Below are 15,015 nucleotides of genomic sequence, written 5' to 3' on the forward strand. Positions count from 1 at the left end.
GCTTTCAAAGCTTTCTTCTCAACTCTGTGGAGCTACGTTTTAAAACCAAAAGAATAAAACCTGCAAGCCTATGGTTTCAAGCCCACAGGGCCAACCCTTGCAGTCTTGGGAGAGTGGAAGCAGCCAGCTACAAACTGTGAGAGCAGTCATCCTAGGTCCAGACCATTGTTGCATCCAGAACAGTGGCCAGTTGTGAATGCTTGCTGAAGAATGTAGAAGCAGGATAAATCTGCAGTGATGCTTAGCGTACTCCTGTGGTTTCCTTATGCACAAATCCAAACACTGTTGATCCATATGTATCTCCTGATACTTCTCTACTTTTTTTCCTCTTTCTTTCTTTTTTTCCTGCTTGTTGGGGAAAAAAGGTACTGCATTGCAGTGAATCAGATGTTTGTTTCTGGTCTAGGTAACAGTCACAACAATTGGTTATGGAGACAAAGTTCCCCAGACATGGATTGGGAAGACAATAGCTTCCTGTTTTTCAGTATTTGCTATATCTTTCTTTGCTCTGCCAGCGGTAAGTAGAACTTGGATCACTTTAATAAAGTCTCTGTCTGACTTGGGCTTACAATTAGGTAGTTTTAAATTAGTGCCTTTGATAGGAAATAATGGCATTGGGTGTTGCTTGAGAATGTGCACATGTGTGTCCTCAAGTGTGTGTATGGACACACACATGCAAACAAGTGAAACTGCTGTATCTTTACTGCAGTCATTTTAGAGAGGTGTGGCCTAGGAAGGAAGTAAGAGTAATTTTTGCTACTTGGAGAACTGACGCTATTCTGTGAGGTAAAGAGAAAGAGAAGTTTGGGGTTTTTTATCAGCATGTCAGCGCTGGAGGTGAAAACTCCTTTGTTTCTGCTATTTTGTGATTATAGAACAACAATTTGGGGTCCTGTGAGGAGAGGAACACCGCCACGAAGCAAAGGTCTAGGAAACTGCATTTGCTTTCCTACATGGTACTATAAAGCATCTTTGGGCTTTTGGGATCTTCAAATAAAGGAATGGGGGGGGGGAAATAAAGACAACAACATCAAAGCAATTAGAAAAGACAGAGTATTTCTTCAGTAACTATTTTTCAACAGAAATGCTGACATAAAGCATATCTTTAGCTTCTTTGCTCAATTTGCCTGGAAAATCAAGCTGGGTTCTGGCTTTAGTTGTGGGTTTTTTTCATGGCAAGGAATTAAAAAACTTCAAAGAATAGGTGTAGATCAGTCATGTGACATTGGCATTTGCTTCTCCCACCATTGTGTAGGGTTGCCTTAGGAACGTGACTCTGTGAATGCCTCTGACTAATGTTACCTGTAGATCTCAGCAATAAACACATACTGTTTATTGAAGTTACATGATGCCAATATCAATGTACTCAATTTCAGGTTTATTTGCTGGAATAAATAGAATTCTGTCAGTGTGGACATCTGAAAATTTAGAACTTTTCTAGGACAGTCTTTTATAAAATGTCTGTTTAGTTCATATGCCAAGTATTTGTTTTAGGCATGTGAAGTAATATTGCAGTCTGACTAGTAATTTTGGTTATATTTAGGGTATTCTGGGGTCTGGTTTTGCCCTGAAAGTACAGCAGAAGCAACGTCAGAAGCATTTCAACAGACAAATCCCAGCTGCAGCTTCTCTAATTCAGGTAAGGCCCCTAACAGTAAAATGCTTAGGAGAGTATTGGAGGGGGAGTGTGGCCTAGTAGTTAAAGTACTGAGAATCACAGTTACTAGATTTATTCTAAATCTATAACTTGTTTAACTGTTTTGTCTTTTTGATCCATTTCAGTCACTAGAGAGAATTGGATAATTGCCTCTCCCCCTCTCATGAGGGAACATAAGAGGTTTTACTAACCTGGGATTCACAGGCATAATGACACTAACTGAATGCAATGAGTCTATTTGGTGAAACAGTAAAAAAATCTTTGTTATAATCTTTAATTCCTAACTTCCTTAGGTCCTGTGCATCTGCCAAATCCTGAGGTGATGAATGTGTATACGTATACATGTACACACACAACTCAGTTTAGAATAATGTCCCAGCATGACATTCTATATGATAATGTAAAGAATGCAATAGCATGGTGCACAAATACTAAAATGTGGCACACTGCAGAAAGAGGGAAACAGCAGTATTCTATGATGCTCGTGGGGATTTGCTTTTATGAGGGTTGTTTGGATTTTAGAGGGTTTTTTTTGGGGGTGTGGGGTCTTGTGGTTTTGTTTTTGGTTTCTTTTTACTGTGGGCAGGGTTAGGCCCCAGCTCCTAGGAGGAATGCTACAAAGAGCATCCTTAAGATCCCTGTGTGCTGAATGCATGTTTCCTGGTGCAAATTGTACTCACCACAGTTATACACAGGGAAGAATGTATTTTATTGGGCATGGTGCTGTGTGGTGTAGCACAGTGATTGCAGTCAGAACCCTTTGCAGCATGTTTACATTTATTGAAGATTCTGCTGTTAGTTTGATTTGCAGCAAAATCTGACTTACCTGTCCTGCAGGATAATAGTGACTGCTTTTTCATCGAGATTATTGGGTTTGGGTTTTCTTATAGACTCTGTGGCGGTGCTATGCAGCAGACAAATCCTGCAGTTCTACGGCAACATGGAAGATCTATGTTACATCACCGATGCAACATCCCAAAAAACCACCAGCGCCATCTAGCCCTAGTCTGAGAAAACAGGTAACGGAGAGTTGGCAGAGCTCTATTCTCTTCTCGTTTTTACTTCGATTGGGATAACTTGCCAAAATCCTTATGAAGTGTCCAAAGAATTTGGAGACCTGAAAAGCATTTGTAATGGGACATTTGAATGTTTTCCTCATGCCACAGCATGATTAGTTTAATCTTCCTTAAAATATTCCTGAGGGACAAATGTCTTCTCATTTTCAATTTGCCCTGGTGGTGAGACAGGTGCCAGTTCTCCATTGTTTTATGCCCTTTGAAGTCTCTTCTACCTTCTCAAAGGGTAGGGTAAGTCAATGATAACACTTGCCCATTTTGCATTCATTTTGCGTAGTAGTTCATACAGAAAGAGGGGAAAGCTAGTTTAAAAATTTATGTTTGCATTCAACATGTGGCTGACAATATAGGTGCTTTTCTTGCCTAAGTACTTCTCTCCATGGTACTTTTATGTGGAACTGTGTGTAGAAATTTGGGCAAATTCCTGAGCTGTGGCTGCAGTGAAGTGGAATAGTGTTTGTCTGCACAGGTGAGATTGCCTAAATAGAGTTGTGTAGTTTCATTGGCAAGCTTGCCTAGCCTTCAGCACCCCTTGTAGAAAGGTCCAGGCCTGCAGCAGGTCTAGCTTAGATACCCAGTGATGCTAGCAGCCTGGGTTTAGGCAGTGAAATCCTACTGATGCCCGTTGCCCAGTGGAGAATTGTGGTACAATTTCCCCGCAGCATGTGTAGAAAGCTGTATTGGCATGATCTCTGTGCATGTCTATGTTTCAGTGTTAGAGCAGTGCAATCTACTTGGTGTTGAGCAGAGTGTAACTTTGCCGGGAGACTAGCTTCTTCGTAACTAGAGGCAGGAAAACCTGGAGGAAAGGAGTAAAGCTGAAGTAAGGCTGGGTAGTATGTTTTACTGAACAACAAGCAATCCATGGTGGGAGAGCTGGAAAAAATTGACAGTTTTTAGTGCCCTTAGTATTTTCCCTCTGTTTTTTCTAGTGAGAGGGATTTCCCTAATATATTATCAAACCTAAACTTCCCTCTGAACTGCTAACCCTAAATCAAGAACATAATAATGGTTCTTTCATCTCTTACCAATGGATCATCTTCCCTTGTCAAAGGAGACTAGTTCTTTCTCTACCTAGCCTCTCATTTTAAAGGCTTAAATGTATATTGATCATCTTGTGCATGTTGTAGCATTTTTGTTCTCCAGAGAATTCCTAGTTTCTTTTCCTCCTATGAGAGACCAAAATCTTTGCCTTTAGAAGCATTTTGATGCACTGCAGAGTATCCACTCTCTACAATAAATGCTCATTTCTACTATTTTTCATGCCCTGTTTGATTAATTTGGAACGTGCTTTTGTTTGTGCAGCAGTTAGAAGAATGAAATCCAAAAGACTGAATGCAGACCGTAATAAAATAAGAATTGGTTTACTTAGACCAAACAGCAGTGTCCCATTTGTGAATATATTGAGCCTGCAGCTGTTTATGTTGATGTGTGCAAATACTCGTTCTCTCTGTTGATGCTTATCTCTAACTGCTTAGTGGTCACATCAGAGGCCAAAGTACTTTGCAGAATTCAGTGCAGTAGTCCTATATCTCAGCTGCTTGTCAGAAGGTTACTGGAGCATCAGGCAAACTAACTTATGCCTCTTACCTCTGTTTTGAGGTGAGTAGGAGAACCAGGTGGGACTAGAGCCAAAGGGTAGGTGGCCATGAAGACTGGAAATAAATGCTATGGTGTGAGAAGTAGTATTTATATAGCTAGGTGGTGGCAGCATCCAGGAGGCAGACAGCACAGGCCATCTAATGAGAGTGGCTGTTATGTTGGTCGCTTCCAGTCACAAAAGCAGATGGAGACCAGCCTTGCTTGGAACCAGTTAAATCCAAACCTTCATTTTTTGTTCTTGTGTACCAATTGTAGGGTGCTTATTAGGTTGCCTCTTAGGCTTCTAAAATCAAGAGAACTTCAACTTTGGAGGCAGGAGGAAGGATTTATCTTCTCCTGATGTGCCTAATTCAGCCTTTTTGGTAAAAGGTGAAAATTTCTGTAGTTGAAAAGGCTGTACAGTGCCTAGCTCATAGCTCAAAGTCTATGGTTATGTTTCATTAGAGCTTAGAAAGATGTTGCAGCCAAGCTGTTGTATACTCAAGTGATTACTATTTTGGGTGCCTTGAGTTTTGGACCCAGTTTGAGAAATTTTACTTAAGACCTGATTTTCAGAATGTGCTAGGCATCTTCTGAGAATCAAATTCTTACCAAATTTAAGTTGGTAATTCAGTATCAGCCACTCTTACAACCTGGGTTAATATTTTCACACTTTCACTGAATTTCAATTGCATACTTTAAAAAACCCAAACAAAATCTAGAATGAATTTACTGTATAGTGAAGTTCATGTGTACTTTTCTGGTTTTGATAGTATCTTCTGATGTCATCCCATTTCTACTTCTACCACAGGCTAGAAGATACAAAAGAAAAGGGAAACTAGGCTGTGGCAATGATTCTGCACCTGTAATAAACCCAGGAGAGAATGCCTTGTCTATTCCACAGATCACTTATGATCACATTGAAGAACAAGAAGGCAAAAAAGATGTATCTTTCTACATTGATGAACCAGGAGGTAATTTACTTTTACTTATGTTCAGGTTGCCATTTTTTTAAGAGGCAGTGTTAAAGTGAATTGAACTGATGCAGGGAAAATTTTTGTGAAAAAATAATTTTAAACTAATCAGTAAAGCAAGATGCCTCAAACTGAGGACAATTGCATAACAACAACAGGGGGACACAAATTAAAGAAATCTTTAGATTCCTGTGGTGTGAACATCAAAAGAGCTTTCTTTGTTTACCAAAGTTAACTCAATTAAGATATTGGATGTATAGTTAATTCTGATTTTTTTGGATTATCTCAGAGGTTGATGGAAAGCTTCCTCAGATCTACCCTACCTTTAAACTTTACCTCAGAGCCTGAAGGAAGGAAAATAAAAAAGGAAAAATCTTTACTTTTTTACAGCTTCTTCTTAAACATTGTGCAGATAAATTGTGGTAGGCACAGCTAATTTTTTTTTATGCCTATGTCAACCAAGAGGTTTTGACAAGTGTTTTTTTTTTTCCTGCTTCATTTAAAATATTGTGTGTTGCTATAAGTGGCTGTTGTATTTCAACTTGGAAACTGGCCAAATTTCACTGCTGAGCTAAGATACTGCTTTGTTTGTAAAATTCTTTTTTAAATTGAGTTTGTAGTGGAAATGTGGGTATGAAATATTGTTTACTATAAAATGAGGGGTTTTTTTGGAAGCTAATTTTTCCACCTTTTGTGTTGATTTCCTTTGATGGGCTTGGGGAAAGTTGTGCTAGTTCTGGATCTGCTAAATCTTTAGCTCAAGGGAAGGTTGTTTCCTCATAGTCTGAGGAGTTATGCTCCATACCTAGAGGCACGCAAAGCCTTGCCAAGTTAACTGAGGTATCCAAAGATGCTGGCCCTAGTCAAAGTTATATTATGTGGTGCTTTTCTTAGGTTTTCATCTGTCTTTGATAAACCTGAACACTATTTCTGTATAAAATTGCTACTCTTAGGTACCATTGAAGCTGGCACGCAGTTTCAGCCTGAAGAGAGTATGACTGTAGTCTTGACATGATGGTTTCTTAATTAAAAGTACTTTAAATGTTTTTGTCCCCAGGGGAAATATGTAGTGTCTTCTACCTTTGATTGTGTTCAATACAGGAGTTTCACTGGGTTGCTTTAACTTTACAGAGTTGCTAGATTGTATTGTCAATGCGACTGATGTCATCCAAGCTAGAGCTGTCAGTCAGATGTGGAATAGCAGAGATCTGAGAGCTGTGGCATATTGAGGCACATCTGTAAGGGGTAGAAGCATCTGGCTCCCATGGGGATTTAGAAAGACCTTCAAGCCTCTGCTTCATGCAGCTGATAGCCATGAACTGCCATTGTGGGAGGAAGAATTTTTCTTCCACTGATGGAGGTTTTCATTACCCCTCATGTTCTTCTGTATGTTTTATAATCTTACATAAATCTTGTATCTGTCACTTTGAGGTCAGAATGCTTTTCAGCAATGGTGGTATTTTAATTGTTGTTTGGCATTTCCAGTGCTTTTATAGGGTTCTGGGAAAGGGGTTGAAGGGTGTGATTTATAAATAAAGTTGCTGCTTTAACTACATGTCTCTTAAACATGCTGAGAATGAGCATAGTATTCTGTTGTTAGATCTGTGCAGCTTCCCTTGCTGACCTATCAGCTACAAGTAGCTGATTTTGCTGAGTGTATTTTTCTGTTGTGGTATTAGTCAGTGATGGACAGAAGAAGCAAAGTGGTGTGTAACTTGTAACAGTACTGAAGACGTTAGAGGTGTTGAGGACTATGTTGTCTGTATTCGTGACTCTGCCAGTGGACACTTATTCGCTTACGCTATGTTTCTTAAATGTCCATAGTTAGTCTGAGCAAAGCTTTGTGCATCAGAGGAAAAAGATTGAAAAGACAAGCCTGTATCTTTTTCTGCCTGACAGCTTGGTAACAGAGGAAAAGGAAATACTTTTTTCCGCTCTTTCTGAAAGCGTTTTCTTGTTGTACTTCTACTATAGATGGTCTCATTTATTCTTGTTCTGAGACAACCATGCGTATTATTCCCTTACCAATTAAGTTTTATCTATTTTTCATTTTCTTTCACGTTTTACCTTAGCCAGTGTCAGGGCTAAGTCACACTTCATTTGACTTTTCTGATTCATTCCTTCTGTTGCAAAGCTTCCAGGAATGTAGTTGGCAAACTCGTTTGCTCAATTGACTGAACATTCTTGACACCTCTCAAAAGTTTAAACCTGATTTCTCTCAGTGAAGTTCTCCTTGCCAGAATTAATAGACTTCTATTCTTGGGAAGTGGAAGTACTAGGCTTCAAGCCTGTAAATGGGAGTATTTTTCCTCTCTTAAAAAGCTGAAAGCAGAAAAAGCAGAGAAAATAATAATTAAAAAAAGGCAATTGAAAAAGGCCATGCCAGCTTCTCTTTCAGTGTTGCTATAGTGGAATATTTTATTCATTGGTTGTGGAGGTGGATGTTTTACAGATGATGGCAAACTTTGAGGTTGAATTAGATCACTTTTTTTATAGGCCTGACCTAGGAGGAGCAGAGCTGTTGCTTTAAAACAGCTCTTCTAGTCTGCTGCCCTGGTCAGCTGCAAGAGAGACTGTAGGGAGACCTGAAACAAATCCCTGGCAAGTGCAGGCAACAGAATAACAGTTCCACTAAGAAAACTCCTTGTTCTGGGCAGAAAGAGACTGAAATCAGGTTAAAATTTCCTTTTCCTTGTGTTAATTCAGGAACTGCATTGCATAAGCATACCTTTTTTTTTTTTCAAAATAAGGTTTTTCTTGGGATGTCCTGTTCCTGTATCCATGTCCACCCAGCATCCTCTTGGCTTGCTCAAACTTGCTTAGGAGGCATATCTTTCAAAGCTAGGCAAAAATGCTTTCCTCTTCTATATGAAGAAGGCTTGAGAAAAGGAAAGCCTTATAAAGCCTAAAGATATGATCAACATTAAGGTTTCTGAGATACTTCTGTATGTGTAATAAAAAACATGTATTGGATAGTGCATAATGCAGAAACTAAAACTTTACATACCAGAAGTGATGGAATCTTGAAACAAGCACTTGATAACCTAAAAGGAAAATAGTTCTTGACTTAGTTCTGAACCATGCATGGGGTTTTGGGTGTGACTAATGTGAAGTGCTCTGTAACCCTAAGAACTTGACCATCCTTGCAGGAATGGAAAGGCCAAAAGTCTTTGGCAGTAATAGTTTCCTTGTTTCAAGTCAAACCTCTCAAAATGAGGAAGCTATTTAGAAAGAAACTGAAAAGGAACAGCTAAAGAAAACATGCATTTAAGAAAAACAATTCTGGAAAATAACTGTGATGCTGAAGATACTCTAGTGCAGTATATTCTTTTCATGGATATCTATTGTTTTTACTGAGGAACTCTTTCATACTAGGGTGTATAGTTTAATTTTTTAATGTAGTGGTTTAAAACCTTCAGTGATTTCATCCTAACCTGAGATTATAGCCATAATTGTTCTCTGTAGTCTTGAAATTGATCTTTACCTGTACTTCTGTCAGCCATTGTGTACATACTCCCCTGCAGCGGGGTCTGTTATCAGGATGACAAGACATGTATGAACTCTCTGGCATCTTTAATATTCCTGTAAGATTTAAAGAAGGCACTTCAGTATCAAGATGGTGTTACTTATGATAGCAAGAGTGAGTGGCAGGTCATAAAGGCTGATCCAAATGGAAGAAAAAACAAATAACATTTGAGTGTAACTGAAATCTCTTACAAGCACTTGAGATTCATCTTCAAATAACAGCTATTTGCTGCAATGTATGCTTCTCAAAATGAACTGAATAGCTGTTTCATAATGCCTTTTATTAGGGAGGAAAAAAATTATAAAAATGTGAAAGTTTTTGGACCTTGAAGGTCAACCTCCTGGGACATCTCCAGCAGATGGAATATATTATTCTCTGTCAGATATTGTAGGTTGTATGCACAACTCATTATTGTAAATTTGTCAAAGTCACAGGACTCTCAGAGTGATAAATCTCTGCTGGGGTAAAAACAAAATTCCCTATTTATCACTGTGCTTTTCTGTTTGCTTTTGGGAATTTCTTGCATGCTGACATATTCTGCCCCCCCTCCTCCTTCCCCCTCCATATTTAAAGCAAAACTGCCCAAGAGTAACTTCTCACCAGGAGAGGGGAGAGAACTGTAATTTTTGATGACCCCCAGAATACCTTTGTAAGCCCTCTTATATAAAGTGTGTAAGGGTGTTAATGTTGATTTATTCTGTCTGTAATGCTAGTTTGGATGGTGACATTCCGGAATTCACCTATCTAGTAATGGGTTGGCTGTTCCTGCAAACAGGCTGCATTTCCATTGGGGAAAAGGGTTGCTTTCCCCCAGTGGTGTAGATGGATTACAATCTGCAGTACATATAAAGAAGCAAGCATTTTAATTTAAGTGGATTCATAGATTCCAGTGCTGACAAGCTGAGTGAAAGGTGAGAAAAAACATGTGGCTAAAATTAACAGAATAAAGCAAACAGCAAAGCTTTTGAGGCTCTGCATAACTGTCAGTAAGTCAGAAGAGCATAAATATAAAGATATGTTCCAAATTAGTAAGAGAAAGTATCCAGATACCATGCTTCTGAAAAATGTCATACTCTTAAGGTGAGTTTAGCACATGCTGCTGGTTTTGTAGTGAGAATCCATATTCAGCACAGGGGGCTCTAACTTCTAAATTTGTCAGTCAGTTCAGGACTTGTAGGCACTAATGGTACTTGCCTGGGAGTAAGAATTGTGGAAACATACGTCTATGCCTCTATCAGAGAGTTTTCAGTCTTTGCTGTTTCAGCCCTGGCTGTCCTGAGTGAGAACTTCCAGTGAATTCTGTGGTTTATCTTGCATGACCAAAGTGGATGGTAGAACTGGGGGTGGTGTAGGGGAGATGGAGGCTGAGAGGAAGAGAACAGCTGCCTCTGCCAAACTCACTCTTACTTCTGATTAAATCTGGCAGCTTTTGAGTTTTAAAAATTTATTTTTGTTCTGCATTTATTCAACTCCTTGTTCTACCTGATTTAGGACCAGAGTTTCGATCACTGGTCACACAGGACTTGAGCAGGGACTTTGTACCAGATGGTCCCAGGGACCATGGTGAGACAAGGTATTTGCAGCTCCCTCAAGCTTTTTCTGATTAGTAATGTCAGTAAAACTGAGTTTAGACTTTTTTATCCAGAAAACATTTTTGCTTCATCAAAGACACTACATTTAGATGAAATTTCATATAATTGAAAATGTTCCAACTAACTTTAGTTGTGATGTAAGACTGAATTTAGCTGTTCAGTAGAGAAAGAAAATTTCTCTGCATGGTAGGGAGACTTTATGATGACATTGGCTTAGCATAAATGCATGGTGAATAACAAGTTTGTGCTACAGAGTTAAAAACCCAAATGAACAACAGAAGTTCTGTCAGCCACTGACTAGTGGCAGTGGTGTTTCTGGTAAAGTTGACTATTAGAACTGGAAAAAGGGACACTATCAGCACAGCAGGGGGGGATTGAGTTGCAAATGAGGGCATACCCCAGAATAGGATGTTTTGTTGCCGGAAATTAGTATTTCAGGTAATTGTTAAAACCTTAAAAATGTAGGAAATCAAAGAGGCAGATAAATTCTATTTAAGTCAACATGTTGCCTAATAATAAAGCAAAGGTAGCTTTTTAAAGTGAGATTAAACTGACCTAATAAATTGTATAGTTTTTGGTAAGCTGTTTCATGGTACTGATGGGGCCCTGATAATTTTTGCTTTTGGATCCAGAATATATATTGTGATAGTCTTGCTGTGTAAGTCTCTGGGCAAGAGAAGGAAGGACAAAAATCCAAGACCCTGTCATAGGGGTGTCAAGGGAGAATTCAACTGTTGACCATAAAGACAGGAAATCAGTTTGGTAGTTTTTTTAATGTTTGTGCACCCAGCAGAACCTTCTCACAATACAGGATCTTGTGGGGTTTTCCAGACCTCTGTGTCTGAAGGAATGCATTGGAAAAACCTATTATTCAGCTAGGTCTTTGGTAGCCTTAGTACAGAAGGTGGAGAGTGGAAGTAGAGGAGAGACTGTTCTACCTTCTGAGTTGTACTGCTGGAGATGTGATTAAAAATGCAAAGGGTGGGTTGGAGAGTAACCATAAAATGATAGTCTTAGCCAGCCTTGGGAAGAAGAGAGAAGTGAAATAGTTATTTGACTTCAGGAATGGAAACTCAAGAGTTAATAGATAAGGTATGGTAGGAAGCAAGACTAAAAAGTGTTACACTCAAAGTCTTTATAAGCAAGAGGAAGCACATGTTATAAAACTAGAATTTAGTGCTGGTATAGCTGAAATCTTGAGATCTAATCACTATTAGTCCAGATTTAATTGTTACAAAAAAAGAATAAAATGCAATTTTTTTTGCATATTTAAAATGTTGCAATAATAGAATTTTTACAGTTTTAATTATATTTTTACTTAATTTTTACCTATTTTCCTGGCATTTATGTTCCTCTGGGTCCTAAGGTTTCATTTGCTGCAGGGGAGAAGGGGATGTGCTACAATGAGTTATTGAAACCTGGTGTCCTTCACAGGGAGGATATGATGTTTGTGGCAATAGTTTCTTCTTCTCCTGGGATGTGCTTGGGGTCACTTATAAATGTTTCCTAACGCACTTTTATGTATTTCTTCATTGGTGTGTGGCTCCAGGTTTCATCTGAATTTACCAAATATGTTCACCTTTATGTATGTGAGATTAGTATTTCTGTGTTACCCTTAAACCCAGTTTTGTCCTGTTCCAGGACTATGTTTTTCTTTAACTGACCATTAGTGAATTGTTTATAGCTGTGGTGTCTCCAGTACCAAGCCTGTGCCCCACCTCTTATCTCATGCCTGTACTCCTATACCCTGCATCCTGTGTTTCCACTTCTCAAGGCCTCCGATATTCTCCCTAGCCTGGATTTCTATAAACTCTGTCATTATTTAGTTGTACATACCTCATTCTACTAGAATAACTGCTGTTAATACTGTAGATATGAAACTATGGCTGTACAATGCAAAGATAAACAAAAGTAAAACAAGTCAGATGCAGACACCTGGTCAATTAGAGAAACTGCTGTCTTGGGTAAATCACTTGAAGTCAGGCCAGGAAAAGTTTGGACAGAGCAGGCTGGAGAGGCTTTATTCCTTAGGTCTTGCACTTAGTACAAAGCTTAGGCCCTGTTACTAGCAGCGCTAATACAGGACAACACAGAAGAATTCAGGAGACATAGGAGCTCCTTAGTGAACTCAAATGAATATCTTGGTCTGTCACTTTTCCAAAACATAGAAAAGATAAGTTCAATTTACCCAGATTGTTCCTTTTTAATGACCTAAACTTGAGATGAAAAGCTATGCAGAATGGAAGATTGGCCCAATTATTAAACATAAAGTGTAAAGACAGTAAAGATGTCAGGTAATACTTAATGCTTTTTTTCTTTTCACTGAAAATGAACACTGAATTGGCTAAAATTCACACTACAAATTGTGTCACTTGCTATTATTTGGCTAATGATTCAGTGAGGAGCAAATCAAGTAGAAGAGAAAGGATTGGGAAAGATACGCTGAAGTCAGGTTGCTTTTAGTTATCTGGGCTTGCAAAGTAAATAGCTGAGCAGTAAGGCAGTGATCAGAAACAACCTCTAAGCCACTAACAGGACTGATAAGAGGCTGGTGGGGTGCATGGGTCTATAAAAGAGCACACAATGCATGCTTTGAAAGGGGTGAAAGGAGGAATTTCCATACGTAGGAAAGTCCATTTCCTAGAAAAATGCTGGTGTGGTCAAATTATTTGTAAAGAAAACAAACAAAAAAAACCACCAGAGTAGGAAGGAAATAAGTAAAAGTGAACATGAATCAGTTGAGAGCAATTGCATCAGATCATGCAGGGTATTTTTCTGTGATGTGGCAATGTACATGGTAGATAGGAGAGAAGCAGAAGACGGTTTATATACTGATTTTAGTCACTCTTTCCCGTCTCCTCCTTATATGTGCATAAACACAGGATCTGTATTATGGCCTAGAAAACTAGCTTAGGCTACTGTAGGAGGGATAAAAACTTGTTGGAACATGATAGTTAACAAAATATTCACCAGTGGTTCACTGTTTAACTGATAAATGTGTTTAGAGAGGTTTCTGAGCCTGGTGCTATCAAATAAGCCTATCAGTGGGTCAGATCATGTACTAGAGTGGAATTTTTATTCAATGCACATTTGGTATCAACTCAGCAATGGCTGAGGGCACTCTGGAAGACAGCCTGCAGGCCTGTGAGCCTCCCACAGAGGCAGCGATGCTCCTGCAACTGGCTCCTGTCTCATGTTCCCCTGCTAATCCTGTATCTCACTAACTCACTGCAGTGATCTGTCTCCATATTTTTGATACCAAGTACAAAGGCAGCTGCTTGACCTGATCTCTGGTCTATTAGCCACCTGTTTACGGTACGTGATGCCACAGTGTGGAAAAGATAACCCCCTCGCTGCATAGCACTGGGGGATGTGTTGTGCTCAAATGAGCCCTTGTAGAAAGAGGCTTTTCCAGTTCAGCATAGCACTGCAGCACCTGTCGTAGGTTCCAAATTATTTTGGGGAAGTGAGGGCAACCTTTGGCCAGGGGGAGGCAATTTGGGATTTAAGGTTTCCTTTTTTTATGGGGGGCTTGAACTCTGGTGAAGACCATGATTTTCTAATGCTGTTCTAATTGGTCAACTAACTTAATATTAAAAATTATAATGCAGATAGTGCATCAGGGAATGGGAAATATATATAAATGGAGGCTGCCTGGGGAAACAGTCTATGAAACTTACCTTTAAAAGTACAGATAAGTATGTGCTACACAACTCGGATTTTTCTCACCTCTACTACTTTAGAATCTCGTCTTTTTGTTAAATGTTCAGTGAGGTAGCAACAGTCTCTCTCCAGTGCAGCCCAGAATACGTGGTCTAACATGCCAAAGACCAAACTTCAAACAACAGTAATTTAATTTCAAAATGCGAGGTACATCTCCATGTGATCAGGTGGATGAGAAAAGGGAGGTGGGAAGAGCCCAACCAGCACTTAGGCCAGTGGTGACATGCAGAGTACTTGCAGTACTGTAGATTGTGAGGTTTTCCATTGCAGTTCACTAGTGACTGGAAGTGAAGGCCTTTTTGAGCCACCTCAGAGCCTTCCCCCTGAAGGCAAGAAGCAGGTACTTCATCTTATTCATCTTATAAATGTCAATAAGGGCAACTTTTTGCATTTCCTCTGTATTTTTTTTATTTTTGTGTGTGTACTAGCTTTATAAAAAGCCAAGAATTGTCAGCTTTTGCCTCAAATTCTTTTCCACAAAAGAAGCAGAGGCAGCTAGAGACTTAAAATGAGAATGAAGGACAATGACAAAGCTCTAGCATGCAGTAGTGGGCTGTTAGACTGCAGTTTTGGTGTTGAGGCTGTATGCAAAAAGCTCGTCTCCTGTTGAGGAGGGAGCACTGCATGAGTCAGTGTTCCTGGATTCTGTTCCTAGCTCTGTTACTGATTTGCTATGTGACCTTGGGCAGACAATTAACTTACTGTGCTTCAGTTGCGTCATCTGTTAAATGAATATAAGTCTTGTCTCTGTCACAGAGATATTGGGAGTCTTAATTGTTTATGAAGTGTTTTTAGACTGACACAGCATTACAGAAGTGAAGAATGCTATTAGTCAATGCAGTATTAAACATAGGCCTACACGTTTATTTATTGTTAGCATAAACAA

At 39.2% G+C, this 15,015-nt stretch overlaps 1 protein-coding gene across 18 annotated transcripts in view; it reads left to right on the forward strand.

Annotated features, from left to right (window-relative positions):
* The window catches only part of LOC142042141 (potassium voltage-gated channel subfamily KQT member 1-like), a 515,171-nt gene that overhangs the window by 67,017 nt on the left and 433,139 nt on the right, over positions 1 to 15,015 (forward strand). For 15 of the 18 annotated variants that reach the window (XM_075051709.1, XM_075051710.1, XM_075051699.1 and 12 more), the window contains exons 8-12: positions 407 to 517; positions 876 to 956; positions 1,544 to 1,639; positions 2,548 to 2,676; positions 5,126 to 5,288. In XM_075051709.1, the coding sequence (XP_074907810.1) occupies positions 407 to 517; positions 876 to 956; positions 1,544 to 1,639; positions 2,548 to 2,676; positions 5,126 to 5,288 (580 nt within the window). The remainder of the gene's footprint in view (positions 1 to 406; positions 518 to 875; positions 957 to 1,543; positions 1,640 to 2,547; positions 2,677 to 5,125; positions 5,289 to 15,015) is intronic. The other 3 variants (XM_075051705.1, XM_075051707.1, XM_075051714.1) reach the window with 2 other exon arrangements.

The sequence above is a fragment of the Buteo buteo genome, chromosome 19 (genome assembly GCF_964188355.1).
Source record: "Buteo buteo chromosome 19, bButBut1.hap1.1, whole genome shotgun sequence".
NCBI classification, from domain to species: domain Eukaryota; kingdom Metazoa; phylum Chordata; class Aves; order Accipitriformes; family Accipitridae; genus Buteo; species Buteo buteo.